We start from the raw sequence: 15,414 nt of genomic DNA, 5'->3' as shown, positions 1-15,414 counted from the left end.
GAGCTTTGAAGATTCCTTTTCATGAAATTGTCATTTTAATTTCTTCAAATTTCATTGTAAATGGTTACTTTCATCCAATTGTTAGCAAAGACTAATGTTTTGATTGTAACTGCATTTTGACTATTGATCAATGGAATAGCATTTGTGATGTTCTCTTATCTTATTTGGTACAGAATACTTTATCTCAACGCTTATCGTTTTAATGTAGTATGTTAATTTCCAATTCAGGATTCTAAAATCGAGCAAACATCGCTCCCTCAGGTGTCAGTCAACCTGCGTGGTCTAGACAGTCAACCACGTCTAGACTCATTCGTCAATTCGAACCGCTAACCTTACCTGAACAATCTGCATCCTCTTTATCTGAATCATCTGAATCCCTAGAATCTGTCCAAATGGCTGAACCCAATGATGCGCTAACTAAAATTCAAGAGATGATGGTGAATCTTACCCGGGATATGGCCTTTATGAAAGAAGAGATGGCCCAAATGAAAGCCCAGTCTAATGAAAAGGTCTCTACTTCTAGAGCACCTGCAGTTCAACCCCCTCCCGGTATACCGGCAAATCCGAGCCCTGCAAATTTGAACCACCCTTTCATTTCACCAGTAGACGTCGACCTAGAAGAAGGGCAGTACGCTGAAGAATATTGCATTCCAAATGTGGCCCAGTATAATAAGGAAAAACAGGTAGCTGATCAATTGGAGAAGCTGACAAAAGAAATGGAAAGCTTGAAGCATCAAGGCCCAAAGCAGTTCGATATATCTGAGCTGATAATGTCTCCGGGAGTCACCTTGCCCCCTAAATTCAAAACCCCCGATTATGACAAATATGATGGGACTGGATGTCCCCGGAATCATATGAGGTGGTTTATTGAGATGTCGCAGCAGTGTGGGCTATCTCCTGAGCAAATGGCCAGGGTCTTTCCAATGTCTCTTACTGGGGTGGCAAAGAAGTGGTTTCTGCGTCGGAAACCTGAAGAGGTGAAGACCTTACAAAGCATCTCCAACAAATTTGTAGAGCAGTTTTCTATGGAAGAAGGGATAGAGGTTACCAAGAGGGATCTCAAGCAGTTAAAGCAAGGTCCTCTGGAGACCTTTACCTTTTTCATCCGTCGTTGGCGTCGAAAGTCTGCCCAGCTGAGCGAGAGGCTATCAGAAGAAGATCAGATCAAGTTGGTGATCAAGGGTTTGTCGCCGCAGTATTTTCATTTTATGTCCCCTCAGCATTACACCGATTTTGACCATCTGATTAAGACTGGGACGAGGACTGAGGATGCAATAGCTAAGGGTCTGAGGGCCAGACTTCCATCAGACATCAAGGAAGGAAAGAGACCCGTGGTCGTACAGAAAGAAGTTGACCACGTAAACCATGTTCGCCCAGCGGCCAGGACTGTAACAGAGGTGGCGAGACCAGCGCCAGCCCCGGTAGAGCAGAAACCTCAGAGGCACTTTGATCCCTTACCGTACCCTTTACCTCTGATTCTGAAAAAGTTGATCAGGGACAAGAAAATCAGACTACCTGATATTAGGCCAGTACCTAACCCGTTACCCCCATATTGGAGAGCAGACCAGTATTGTGAATACCACAGAAATTCAGGTCACCTCACTGAAAGATGTCTGGCCTTAAAGCATGCGCTCCAGACTATGTTAGAGAACGGAAAGCTTGAGGTGGAAAGGCCCAATGTAACGCGGAATCCCCTTCCCAATCATCGTGCAATTCCTCCTCCTGTAGCGAATGCCATTTTTGTCGAGGAGCCGGTTCTTGATCCATCCATTCTCATTTGCGCAATCACTCCTGATGAACCTTATATTCTAAGATTTGATCCTGAAGAGATCGAGGAGATGGAAAGGGAAAGGTCTTATGCCCTCTGGAGGGGGAGCACCAGTTTGGCAGAGACATCCTCTCCATGCGTCCTTCGATGTGAGGATGTTGAGGCAGAAAAGGAAACGCCTTATGTTCTAAGGATGAGTGATTTTGAAGAAGTGGAGGCAATTGAAGCTCCGTATGTTTTGAGAATGGATGCAGATGATTTGCTTCTGTTAGAAGATCAGTGTGACGAGCTTCGTCACGTTACCAGGGGTGGCCGTGTGTTCAAGCCCGCGGAATTGAGAGCAGAAAACCCTGCAGAAGCAGTGAGAGCAGCCGAGAATCAGGGGCAGAATAGGCCGAGTGCAGATGAGGAAGAAGATAATTTGTTGAAGCAGCTGAAAAAGACCCAGGCAAACGTTTCTATTTGGGGTCTACTTATGTCTTCGTCTAAGCACAGGAAGGTTGTACTCAAGGAGTTGAATGCTGCTCAGGTGCCAACTGAGATCACTCCCGATGAGTTGGTAAGCCTAGTCGCTGTAACTAGGGCTTCCAAGGTGATATCTTTCACAGACGATGATTTACCTCCTGAAGGGAGTGACCATGCTCGTTCACTCAAAATTACCGTGATCTGCAACAAGAAAAGGGTACCTGAAGTACTAGTCGACAATGGGTCCGCTCTGAATATTTGTCCACTGAGTACTGCTGCGACTTTGGGCTTTGGACTTGGAGATTTTATTCCCTCAGAGCAGGGTATATTAGCATATGATGGCACCCGGCGAGATGTCATCGGAACCCTGGCCACTGAAATTCAGATTGGGGGAGAAGACTTTGACATCGAATTTCAAGTATTGGACATTAAAGCTTCTTTCTTGCTGTTATTGGGTCGACCTTGGCTGCATAAGGTCGGAGTTATCCCTTCTACCCTTCATCAAAAGTTGAAGTTTGTTCATAACAACAGGGTAGTGACTGTGAAGGGTGATCCAGATTTAGAAATTGGACAAATTTCGCAGGAGCTCGTAGTTGGGAAGGAAGCCGATGTCAGTTTGACAGAGTTTTCTCTGGAGGTGTCGGTTATATCCATGAAAGAAGCCATGGGCGAAGAAGTTTTCTTCTTGACTAGCACCAACTCGAATGTGGTCAGGATGATCCGTAAACAGGGTTATATTCCAGGCGCAGGGCTGGGCAAATATCATCAAGGCCCTACTGAGTGGCCTGTGCTTAGAACTTTCAATGGTCTCTTTGGCTTGGGATATAAGCCGACCGAGCAGGAGGTCAAGGAAATGAAAAGATACATGCTGAAATGGGCCGAGTGCCGCCGCCGGGGTTTTGAATTGCCTATGGGGCCAATCAGTCTGATCAGAAATGGCATTTTCAGAAAAGAGGGGGCAGATTTTCCATTTTGCGGGTTTGCTGAGCCGTGGACCGATGATGTGACAGGGCAGAGGTTTCCAGGTTTCGAAATTTTCTTTAACCTAGAGTTATCAGAAGCGCCAATGAGTGCGCAGATTACTGAGGCAGCACCGAAACTGATTGGGCCGATGTTTTAGAGCCGGGCTGTCTGAATGGCCTGTTTCAGATTGAAAATCCAGTGGCAGCAGTGGTTGGCAGTGAGACCGAAGCGTCAGAGGTGGCAGTGATAGGCAGAGATGCATTCATTCTGAACCCCGCAGAGTTAATCACCCCAGCCGAGGGACCCTTGACCAACTGGACCTCCCAGGTTTTACCTCGAGTAGTCTTTCAGTATAGTCCCGTTTCCTCAAAAGAGTCAGTAGTGTCTAAGTATACGTCTACTTCCCAGTCTGATATTGAGTTTGTTTATTCTAACGATTCTTTTGATGCAGGTACTGTAGAAGTTGGATCTGGTTCCGGAGTCGGTGACAAGTCTCTTTCTAATAAGGTCAAGTCCAAGAGTACTTTAGATGATGAGTTTATTTCTTCAACTGCACATATGCCAGAGTTGGCTGAGTTCAATGTTGAGTTGTCTGTTGAGTCTGTGAATACATCGTTAGAGTCCAACACAATGCCTGCTGTGGGCTATTCCATTCTTGATGTAACCAATACTATGAATGAAATGAAAGACTCTTTTACATACATTCCTGTCTCTGTTTCTCCTGTTTCCATTTCAAGTACTGATTCTGCTCTTAAAACTGATAATATTAATAATGATGATCAATATTCCCCCTCTGATGAGGATGCCGACGAAACTCCCCTTGAAATCAAACATATGATTCAACAAGAGGAGAGTCGCCGAGCAAGACCGCTTGAAGAGGAAATTGAAACCGTAAATGTTGGTGACGAAACCTTAATTCGGGAAATACGAATTGGCAAAACTTTATCTCCCGAAGAGCGTGAGGAATTAATCACTTTACTTAAGGAGTTCAAGGAGGTTTTTGCTTGGTCTTATGATGACATGCCGGGATTGAGCGAAGACATTGTCCAGCATCGGTTGCCTTTAATCCCTGGCGCGAAGCCAAAAAAGCAAAAACTCCGAAAACTTAAAACAGAATGGGAGTTAAAAGTTCATGATGAAATTAAAAAGCTATTGGAAGTAAAATTCATTCAAGTTGTTGAATATCCAGAATGGCTAGCGAATATAGTGCCGGTGCCCAAAAAGGACGGAAAGGTCAGGATGTGTGTGGACTTCAGGGACCTCAACAAGGCGAGTCCGAAAGATGATTTCCCGCTTCCGAACATTGATCTTCTGGTGGACAATACAACTGGTCACGCTCTGTTATCTTTTATGGATGGGTTTTCGGGATACAATCAGATTAAGATGGCGCCGGAAGATATGATCAAGACAGCGTTTACTACTCAGTGGGGAACTTACTGTTACAGAGTAATGCCTTTTGGGTTGAAGAATGCAGGTGCTACTTATCAGAGGGCTGCGACTGCTCTTCTTCATGATATGATCCACAAAGAAGTCGAAGTCTATGTAGATGATATGATCGTCAAGGGAGAGACTCGGCCGGAGCATACTGTCTCTTTAAGAAAATTCTTTGAAAGAATCAGACAGTATCAGCTTCGTCTGAACCCTAGCAAGTGTGTATTCGGGGTTACTTCAGGAAAGCTACTGGGATTCATGGTGAGCGAAAGGGGAATTGAAGTAGATCCTCAGAAAATCAAAGCGATTCAGGAGATGGAACCGCCGAAGACCGAAAAGCAGATCCGAGGTTTTCTCGGAAAAGTTCAGTATCTGAGACGGTTTATAGCTCATCTGACTATGACCTGTGAGCCTATTTTCAAGCTTCTGAAGAAGAATTCATCGAAGAAATGGACCGAAGAATGCCAGGTGGCTTTTGAAAAGATTAAGCAGTGTTTGTCCTTACCTCCGGTTTTATCCCCGGTCATCCTGGGTCAGCCATTATTGTTGTATTTGTCCATCACGGATACGGCGATGGGTTGTGTAGACACCCCATTTTGACCGGACCCAAGTTCGCTATGCTTGGGAGAAACCCCATCCGATCATTTCCGCCATGTTTCGCATTTTTCCGTGAGAGGTTGAGAGAGATTATTCATAAGAATCCAAGCGAGGGAGAATTTGGACCCGTTTGGTGGGCCCGCATTGAACATTTGTTTAAAATTCGAATCAACCGAGGGCCCACATTGTGGGGCCCACGTTGTGGGGCCCGCGTTGTGAGGCCCACATTGTGGGGCCTCAGTAGGGCCTCTTGTGAGGCCTCTTATGAAGAACAATAATGATGGATTCTCCACTAAAGAAACATGATGGGCCCTCCACTAAGAACAATAATGATGGATTCTCCACTAAGAAACATGATGGGCCCTCCACTAAGAAGAATGATGATGGATTCTCCACTAAGAAACATGATGGGCCCTCCACTAAGAAGAATGATGATGGATTCTCCACTAAGAGGGACAACATGATGAGCTCTCCACCAACACATCTCTCTCTCTCTCTTTCTCTCCCTATATATATCTTCCTTCCCATCCATAAAAAAAAGGAGAAAAAGGAGAGATTTATCTTCCATTATCTTTTTCTCTTCCATTATCTCTTCCAATCACTCCCTCCAATCCCTTTCCCTATATTCTTCTTCCATTATCTCTCCCAATCACCTCCCAATCCTTCCCTCTAAGAGAAAGTGAAAGACGGCGGAACGGATCGGCGGCAACATTTTTTTTTGGGGGTTTTCTTTGCTAATTGAAAGGGTAAGACAAAGCGTATATCCGAGGATTACTTACCCTAGAGACAAGGAGAGCTAGCAAGGTTGGTATTCCAAAACCCTCTTTCATATATCTTAAACTAGAAGCATGCTAGGATAGAATTTGTGATTTATTTTTATTTTTTCTTATTGTTATTCAAAATATGTTTTTTTTCAATCTCTGAGTGTTTTGCACATTAAGAAGTGTAGAAATCTGGAATTTCGAAGAATTTTGACTTCGTTTTGACCGTAATTTGACCTTTTGAACTTTACCCTCAAAGGGGTAAAATTCTAAAGATTGAATTTAAGAAGATGTCAACATAGATCCAAAATCAATGAAAATTTAAACATAATATAATTGTAAGATTTTGAATTAGTACGAATTTCTTTATGAATTCTTGATTTGATTTAAAGGGTTTAAAAATTCATTTAACTCTAGGGGTATTTTTGGAAAAAACCAATTTTCAAAAACTCTATAATGTTTTCAAAAGTGAAATTTGGATGAGATGCAAATTAAATCTAATCTAATCTCCCGTGAATTTTTCAAGATTTTTGGTTTCTGTTGGATATTTGTTTATGATTTTTTACGTAAAATCATGCATGCTGTATTAAATCTGATAAAAATAGTAAATTGCAATGAAAACTTCTGAAAATATTTGTTTGATAATTACTACTGGAATTACATGTTTTCATAAAGTTTAAACTGATTTGGATTTGATTTACTATGTGTTTCTTTGTTAATTCATAATCTGGATGGATATTTGTAAAATCGTAAATTAATAGTAAATCATTTTTAAAATTTATGAAACTTTTACAGTAATCCTTTCTTATTGTAATAAACATACTATAGAAATTTCATATTGTTTTGAATTGATTTGCTATACGTTACTGTGTTAATTCACAATCTGGACAGAAACTTTCAACATTGAAAAACTAATAGCAAACCACATTTAAAATCTATGAAATTTTTATTATAATCTTATATAATTAAGGAGAAGTTACTGTAAAAATTTCATCTTGTTCTGAAAAGATTTGTTATATGTTGATGTGTAAATCTACAATCTGAATTGAAACCTTTTAAAATCCTTGAGTAAATTGAATTAAAATCAAATTGTTTTAAAAATTTCCAGATCATAATATTCCATCACATATTCCATCATTAAATTATCAAAATAGAAACCTTAGGAATCACTGATTTCCTTTGTAAAATCCTGATGCTGTGATTAGTTTGTATGTTTTATTTTCTCATCACATTTACTCAAACTTAATCTAACAAAACCTGAAGGCATCATAGATTGCGCGAACTTATTGCACACACTTACATCACTTGCATCTAAACCCCTGCATCTCACATGCACACACGTCCTATTTTAGGAACCCGGAGTGTTATCTAGCATGGTTGACTGGGATTTCATCACCTGGTGCCTCTGTGCTAGAGAAGCATTCCACCCTTAGCCTAGTACCTTTATGGTACGTAAACGGATCTCTTGTTCACGTACTGATACGCCGGACACTGGTACAGTATATCGAACATGGATTCGCGCTAAGGGAACTCTTGGCCTTACCCCTAGATTAACCCACACATGCATGTAGTATACGAACACATGTGCATCACGTGTGTGAGCCTAGTTTAGGATATCCTACCCATTTGTGTCTAGATTAGGCCGTAGTCCATCTTCCAATGGCTACGATCGGTCCTAGGTACACAAACAAAGTCATGAGTCGAGATCCTTTCTCCACTCCGCTAGATTAGGGTTAGGGTTGATGCCTTCAGGTAACACTGATAAAATGTGTGAAGATTAAAAAACTTTTCCTTTGGGGTTAGGATGTAAATCCCATTCATTTCCAAAGATCTCATAGGATTAGTCATTCATGATCCATCCGTTGAAAGCAATCTTATGCTATCTCATCTCATCTTGATCACAGATTTTCAATCTTCTATTATATGATTCGATCGCGTTTCCATATCTTTTAGAGAGTCTTTTGACTCATCTGTCTTTAGCTGTTGTCAGTGGAGTCTTTGACTCGTGTTTTCTTTTCCTTTAGAGAGTCTTTGACTCATATATCCTTTAGTGGGTGTTAGTGGAGTCTTTGACTCGTGTTTTCATCTCTTTTAGAGAGTCTTTGACTCATTTATCCTTTAGTTGGTGTTAGTGGAGTCTTTGACTCGTATTTTCATCTCTTTTAGAGAGTCTTTGACTCATTTATCCTTTAGTTGGTGTTAGTGGAGTCTTTGACTCGTATTTCTTTTCCTTTAGAGAGTCTTTGACTCATATATCCTTTAGTTGGTGTTAGTGGAGTCTTTGACTCGTATTTTCATCTCTTTTAGAGAGTCTTTGACTCATTTATCCTTTAGTTAGTGTTAGTGGAGTCTTTGACTCGTATTTCTTTTCCTTTAGAGAGTCTTTGACTCATATATCCTTTAGTTGGTGTTAGTGGAGTCTTTGACTCGTGTTTTTCATCTCTTTTAGAGAGTCTTTACTCATTAATCCTTTAGTTAATGTTAGTGGAGTCTTTGACTCGTGTTTCTTTTCCTTTAGAGAGTCTTTGACTCATTTATCTTTTAGTTGGTGTCATTGGAGTCTTTGACTCGTGTTTCCGTTTTTAGAGAGTCTTTGACTCATCTGTTTTATTTGCAGTATTATTAGAGAGTCTTTGACTTCGTTATCTCATTTCAGTGTTATCAGTTGCTCTTATTAGAGAGTCTTTGACTCGTTTATCCTTTAGTCGCTTTTATTAGAGAGTCTTTGACTCATTTATTCTCCAGTTACTGTCATTAGAGAGTCTTTGACTCATTTGCTCTTATAATAGTATTATTAGAGCATAGTTGATTTGCCGTAAGTGTTTGATAGGTAGAGAGTTCGTTTCGAACTACGTTGGCTTGATCCTCTTCCACGAGGTACGTAGTGCAGCTTGGGATCCACATCCCAAGTCCAGCCAAACCTTTAAAAATAAAAATTTTAAATCTTTCAAAGTTACAAAAATATTCAAACCATTTTCAAAAAGATCTTCCTCTAGAGTTAGGAGTATGTCCTAGCTGTTTAGGTTGTGTTCTAGAGTTAGGAGTTTGTCTTGATTTGTATTGATATGGTATGTCCTGTCGTGTGAGTGTCCCTAGAGTTAGGAGGCCTCGAGTCGATCGGTTAGACATTTAGTCGAACCGATGGCTAGACTAGGCATATAGTCAGCCCGTGGTTTTCATTAGGTTGCACAGCCTAGTTACACATAGGATTGTAGGAACCACCTGCATTAGCTTAAGGCTAATCAATCTGCATTTAGTTAGGGCATATAGGATGTCCTAAAATCCACCATTCATTGGAATTTAAATAATAGTTCAAGAAGCTTTAATAACTAGTCCGGTCTTTTAGATCGAGTCTAGGATAGAGGTCTAGGTGTCTTAGGCATCATAATTTTGAATAGGGCATCGAACTACGTGGGCTCCGATTCTTCCCGAGGCCGGGATACGTAGTGCAGCTAGGATGGATGGCCATTCTGGTCCGAGTCCAGTCCTGCATTAGAGTTAGGACTTGTCTTGTCCCGTCATACATAGCATAGATTTGTGTCTCATATTTTGATATGTTTTCTTACTTTCTTGTACTGATACTATACCTTTGGTTGTAGCTTGCATGTGCGTGTCCACCAGAAACTTAGACACCCATTAGGCATGTCACTCATAACCTAGCTTTGCTTAGGTGACACATTTTTCATTTCATTTTACGTGTTTATTTCTCCATTCTCAGGAAATGCATGCTTAGGTAGACGATTCCTGAGGATTGTTCCCATTTCACATGATTTTTACTCAAACTTCTTTGGAATTAATGAAAATGGCATAAGAGACCAAGTGCTTGCACTCGGGCGAATTGGGGGTGCTCTCAGACCTTCCCCATTCGTAACCAGGCACGAACCCATATATATTTCTGGTTATCCATTGCACAGAGGATTTGATTTTAGGGTTCCATGGCCTATCCATGGATGGCGACTCTGAGTTCTTTTTAGGTACATCTCGGTTTCGAGCCCTGGCTCCTGATCAGGATGTATCTCATTCGTTTTTGTATCGCCACTCGTGCTATGCTGTGAGGGTGGCATCCGTTTCGAGAGTTCCTTGGCAGAGCTCTCCTTCACATTGTGGAGATCTTAGAGGATTGCTGTGGGGACCTCGCGTCCCTCGCCGCACTCGTCCTCTCCGGATCGGGGTCCACAGGCTGGCGACTCTGCTGGGGAGTTCTTGAAACATTGCCTAACTCTTTAAAAATGCCATTTTTATTAACTTTGGAGAAATTTGAGCTAAAATCATTTTAAATGGGAACTCTATCGTTAGAATCCAGGGGCACCAGGTAGGTGCGTATGCTACGTTCGTCTTCTTGGTCTCAAAAGGACTTCCTTCTATGTTCCTGCCAGGATTCAGCGTCAGTATGGAGGGGAGCAATCCATTGTGCCTCCTCTTCGTCATTTCTATCCACCATGAGGATTTTTGGATCAAGATTGTCATTTCTTTTATTGAGTCAAAACTTGTAAATTTGATTCCATTATAGATGAAAATTCAAAAAATTTTACTTGACATGTTATAAACAGTCAGTGATTCAGGGTTTTCAGCGATTGCTGTCAGTATAATCAATACAAAGGATGTTTGTTTTTTCTTTTGTCTCTATTGGTACAAACTATCTTATTTGTCAATCATGTAACCTAGTTTGTTAACTTCCAATCAGGATTCTGAAAGATAGCAACCATCGCTCCCAAAAAAGACTTTCAAGCTAAGCCCACCTGGTCGAGACCTACCCCAGTGTCTAGACTCGTTCGCCACTTTGATTCCTCTGTGTCATCTTCAGTTCGTTTACCTTCTTCACCAGAGTCTTCAAATTTATTTGAAGTAAATCAAATGGCAGACACAACTGAACTTTTAATGAGCATGCAAGAGATGATGAAAAACCTCACCAGAGATATGGCGGGAATGAAAGAAGAAATGGCAAACATGAAAACACAGATAAGTGATAAGACTTCCACGTCTAGGCCCGTACTTCAGCCTTCTCATGTTCCAGCTCCGGAGTCGCATAGACCCGTTATCCAGTCTTTCGAGGTGGATTTAGATGATGGTCAGTATGCTGCAGAGTATTGTGCTCCAGAGGTTGATAAAGAAAAAGAAAAATTTGAAAAATTTGAGAAGGAAATGTCTGAGAAATTCAGCAAGATGGCTCATGAGATGGAGCAGATGAGAGTCCAGGGACCCAAGAAATTTGACGTCTCTGAATTAATACTGTCTTCAACAATTTCTTTACCGCCCAACTTCAAAGCTCCTGATTATGACAAATATGACGGAACCGGGTGTCCGCGTAACCACATGAGGTGGTTTATCATTTTGTCCCAGCAGTATGGTCTGAGCCGTGAGCAGATGGCCCAGTTGTTCCCGATTTCTTTGATTGGGATCGCAAAGAAGTGGTTTCTAAGGCTAAAGCCCGAGGAGGTGAGAACCCTGGAAGATATTTCGGAGAAACTAATAGAGCAATTCTCAATGGAAGAGGGTATTGAGGTCACGAAGAGAGACCTAAAACAGCTAAAGCAAGGTCCTCAAGAGACCTTCACTTTCTTTATCAGGCGCTGGAGACGCAAATCTGCTCAGCTAAGCCAGAAAATGACTGAATCAGAGCAGATAAAGCTGGTTCTGAAGAGTTTGTCTCCCATGTATTTTCATTTTCTCGCTCCTCAGCATTACCCGAGCTTTGACCATTTAATCAAGACGGGTACTCAGACAGAAGATGCCATAGCAAAAGGCTTGAGAGCCAAGGTTTCTTCTGAAATCCGAGACGGGAAAAGACCAATGGTCCAGTCCAAAGAAATTCATGCTGTCAGTTATACCAGGCCTGTGGCCAGAGTTGCTGCAGAGGCTGCAAAAGCGCCAAGGAGAGTTGCATATGACAGAAAGTTTGATCCTCTTCCATATCCGATAATAATGATATTCAAAAGGCTCATGAAAGATAGGAAGATCCGGCTCCCGGATATCAAACCTCCACCCAATCCCTTACCCGCATTCTGGAAGATGGATCAATACTGTGAATATCACAGAGGTCCAGGGCATTTGACCGAGAATTGTTTGGCCTTGAAGCATGCTATCCAGAACATGATTGACAAAAATGAGCTGGCAGTGGAGAGACCAAACGTTACTCAAAACCCACTTCCTAATCATCATACCATGCCTCCTCCTGCTACCAATGCAATTTTTACTGATGAACCTCTGCTCGATCCATCAACCCTCATTTGTGCCATTACCACAGAAAAAACCTATGTAATGAAGTTTGACAAGGAAGATTTCGAAGCAGTAGAAAAGAAAGATCATTATGTAATTTCCTTTGATGACGATGAATTGGCTGAATCGTCTTCATCTCAGTTTGGTACATTTCAGATTGACAGTGCTGGAAATAGAAGGACAGCTCCTTATGTCTTAAGGGCTGAGGACTTTGAAGAAGATGAGTTATTGTTGTTGGATAACCATTGTGACGAGATGCGTCATATGACCCGTGGTGGGCGTGTATTCAAGCCTCAAGAATTGTGTGTTGAAAATCCTGCAGAGGTTGCGCGAAATACTGAAAACCAGAGACAGAATAAGGTCAGTAAGGTCAGCGCCGATGAAGAAGAAGAGAGCTTGTTAAAGCAGTTGAAAAAGACTCAGGCCAATATTTCCGTATGGGGTTTACTCATGGCCTCATCTAAGCACAGAAAATTAGTCCTTCAAGAGCTTAACTCAGCACAAGTCTCTGTAGACACTACTCCGGATGAGCTGGTAAGCTTGGTTGCCATGACAAGAGTGTCTAAGACTTTATCTTTCACTGACGACGATCTGCCTTCTGAGGGCCGAGACCACACCAAATCTCTGAAAATCACAGTACTTTGCAACAAGAAGAGAGTACCAGAGGTGTTAGTTGATAATGGCTCTGCTTTGAATGTATGCCCGTTGAGTACTGCAACAACTCTTGGATTTGGTCCTGCGGATTTCATCCCATCTGAACAGGGTATTCTGGCGTACGATGGCACTCGCCGAGATGTGATCGGAACTCTGGTCACCGAAATACAGATCGGAGGAGAAGACTTTGAGATAGAGTTCCAGGTTTTGGACATCAAAGCCTCATTTTTGTTGTTACTCGGCCGCCCTTGGTTGCACAAGTTTGGGGTTGTTCCATCCTCTCTTCACCAAAAGCTAAAGTTTCTTCGCAAAAACGGAGTGGTAACTGTGAAGGGGGACCCAGACCTGGAAGTAGGGCTGATTACTCAGGACCTGACTATGGAGAAAGCTGAGGATGTTAGTTTGACTGGATTCTCATTAGAGGTGGCTGCCATTACCTTTAAAGAAGCTATGAATGAGGAAATTTGTTTCCTGACCAGTACAAACGCAAATGTCGTCAGGATGATTCGTCGACAAGGATATATGCCAGGTGCAGGGCTAGGTAGACACCATCAGGGTTTGACTGAGTTCCCTGAATTCGAATCCTTCAATAATCTATTTGGGCTGGGGTACAAGCCTTCAAAGAAGGAAGTTAAAGAAATGAAGCTGCTGATGATGAAATGGGCTGAATGTCGCCGCAGGGGGTTAGAATTACCAATGGCACCGATTAATTTGACGATGAATGGCCGTTTTCGAAGAGAGGGTGCAGATGTCCCTTTCTGTGGCTTTGCCGAAACTTGGTTAGATGAGAATTCAGGACAGAGGTTGCCAGGATTTGAAATTTTCTTTGATCTGCAGTTAGAAGACAAGCAGACCGATGTGCAGACAGAAGTTGAATCAGAAGCTGATTGGGCAGAACATGTAGAGCCGAGCCTTCTGAGTTCACTGTTTCTCGAAGATTCACAAACTATTGCCGTAATTGATCGGAGGGCCTCGATTCTGAACCCTACTCATTTAATCACCCCGGCAGAGGAACCATTGACCAACTGGACCTTTCAAGTCATACCTCAGGTTACTTTCCTAAACAGTCATGTCCCTCCAAAAGAGTCAGTTGTCCATAAATACACGTCAGTCTTTGGGTCTAATTCAGAGTCTGTTTATTCTAACAATTCTGTTAATGCAGGTACTGTAAATGTCGAGTCTCCTAAGGTCGATGATGATTCCTCTTCTTCCAGCGGAATCAAATCAGATGCTACTTCTATCGTTGATTCAGAGTTAATTGACATAAATGTCAATATGTTCGTTGAGTCTGTAAATTTTTTTCAAGCGTCTATTGTAAAGCCCGATGTGGGTAATTTTTCATTTGATGTACCTGATTCAGCATTAAATGAAATAAAGCATCCTTTCTCTGAGTACAATCCAGTCTCTACTTTTATTTCTAATGTTTCTGCTTCAGAATCTGATAAACTTAATAATAACAATCAAGACTCCCCCTCTGATGAGGATACCGACGACACTCCTCCTGAAATCAAATACATGATTCAACAGGATGAGAGTCGCCGAGCAAAACCACTCGAAGAGGAAATTGAAACCGTGAATATAGGTGACGAAACCTTGATTCAGGAGATTCGAATTGGCAAAACTTTATCTCCTGAAGAACGCGAGGAATTAATCGCCTTATTTAAAGAGTTCAAGGAAGTTTTTGCTTGGTCATATGATGACATGCCAGGGTTAAGTGAAGAAATTGTTCAACATCGCTTACCCTTAATCCCTGGTGTTAAGCCAAAGAAGCAAAAGCTCCGAAAACTCAAAACTGAATGGGAGATGAAAGTTTATGAAGAAGTTAAGAAACTGTTGGAGGTAAAATTCATTCAAGTAGTTGAATACCCAGAATGGCTTGCAAACATTGTACCGGTGCCCAAAAAGGACGGAAAAGTTCGAATGTGTGTCGATTTTCGAGACCTGAACAAGGCAAGTCCTAAGGATGACTTTCCTCTTCCCAATATTGATCTCCTGGTTGATAATACAGCTGGTCATGCTCTTCTATCCTTTATGGATGGGTTCTCAGGCTACAATCAGATTAAGATGGCTCCCGAGGACATGATGAAGACAGCGTTCATTACTCAATGGGGTACATACTGCTACAGGGTGATGCCGTTTGGATTGAAAAATGCGGGTGCTACGTATCAGAGGGCTGCTACAACTCTTTTACATGATATGATCCATAAAGAGGTCGAGGTATATGTTGATGACATGATTGTGAAAGGCAAGACTCGACCTGAGCACACTGTTGCCCTGAGAAGGTTCTTTGAGCGGATCAGGAAGTATCAGCTTCGCCTAAATCCGAGTAAGTGCGTCTTTGGTGTTACATCAGGAAAGCTCTTAGGGTTTATGGTCAGTGAAAGAGGGATTGAAGTAGACCCGCAAAAGATTAAGGCAATTCAAGAAATGCAGCCGCCGAAGACAGAAAGGCAGATCCGAGGTTTCCTTGGCAAAGTTCAGTATCTGAGACGGTTCATATCACATCTGACGATGACGTGTGAACCCATTTTCAAGCTTCTGAAAAAGAATTCCTCGAAG

The 15,414-nt window shown here is 41.9% G+C and overlaps 2 protein-coding genes across 2 annotated transcripts; both read left to right on the top strand.

Annotated features, from left to right (window-relative positions):
- The first annotated feature begins 392 nt into the window (after nt 1-392).
- On the top strand, nt 393-3,353 carry LOC143850188 (uncharacterized). The gene has a single exon (XM_077359456.1). The coding sequence runs from the start codon at nt 393-395 to the stop codon at nt 3,351-3,353; it is 2,961 nt and encodes a 986-aa protein (XP_077215571.1).
- Nucleotides 3,354-11,235: 7,882 nt separating this feature from the next.
- Nucleotides 11,236-14,077, top strand: LOC143851121 (uncharacterized). Its single transcript, XM_077360449.1, has 2 exons — nt 11,236-13,905; nt 14,018-14,077. The coding sequence occupies exons 1-2, from the start codon at nt 11,299-11,301 to the stop codon at nt 14,024-14,026; spliced, it is 2,616 nt and encodes an 871-aa protein (XP_077216564.1). The 5' UTR covers nt 11,236-11,298; the 3' UTR covers nt 14,027-14,077.
- The last annotated feature ends 1,337 nt before the right edge of the window (nt 14,078-15,414 follow it).

This window comes from Tasmannia lanceolata, unplaced genomic scaffold (assembly GCF_043159265.1).
Source record: "Tasmannia lanceolata isolate RefF3 unplaced genomic scaffold, GAP_Taslan_0.1 ptg000018l, whole genome shotgun sequence".
Taxonomy (NCBI): Eukaryota; Viridiplantae; Streptophyta; class Magnoliopsida; order Canellales; family Winteraceae; genus Tasmannia; species Tasmannia lanceolata.
This window is presented reverse-complemented; position numbering and strand designations above follow the sequence as displayed.

Coding starts and splice junctions, on each gene's coding strand:
- LOC143850188 (XM_077359456.1), top strand. CDS start 393: ATGGCTGAACCCAATGATGCGCTAACTAAAATTCAAGAGATGATGGTG.
- LOC143851121 (XM_077360449.1), top strand. CDS start 11,299: ATGAGGTGGTTTATCATTTTGTCCCAGCAGTATGGTCTGAGCCGTGAG.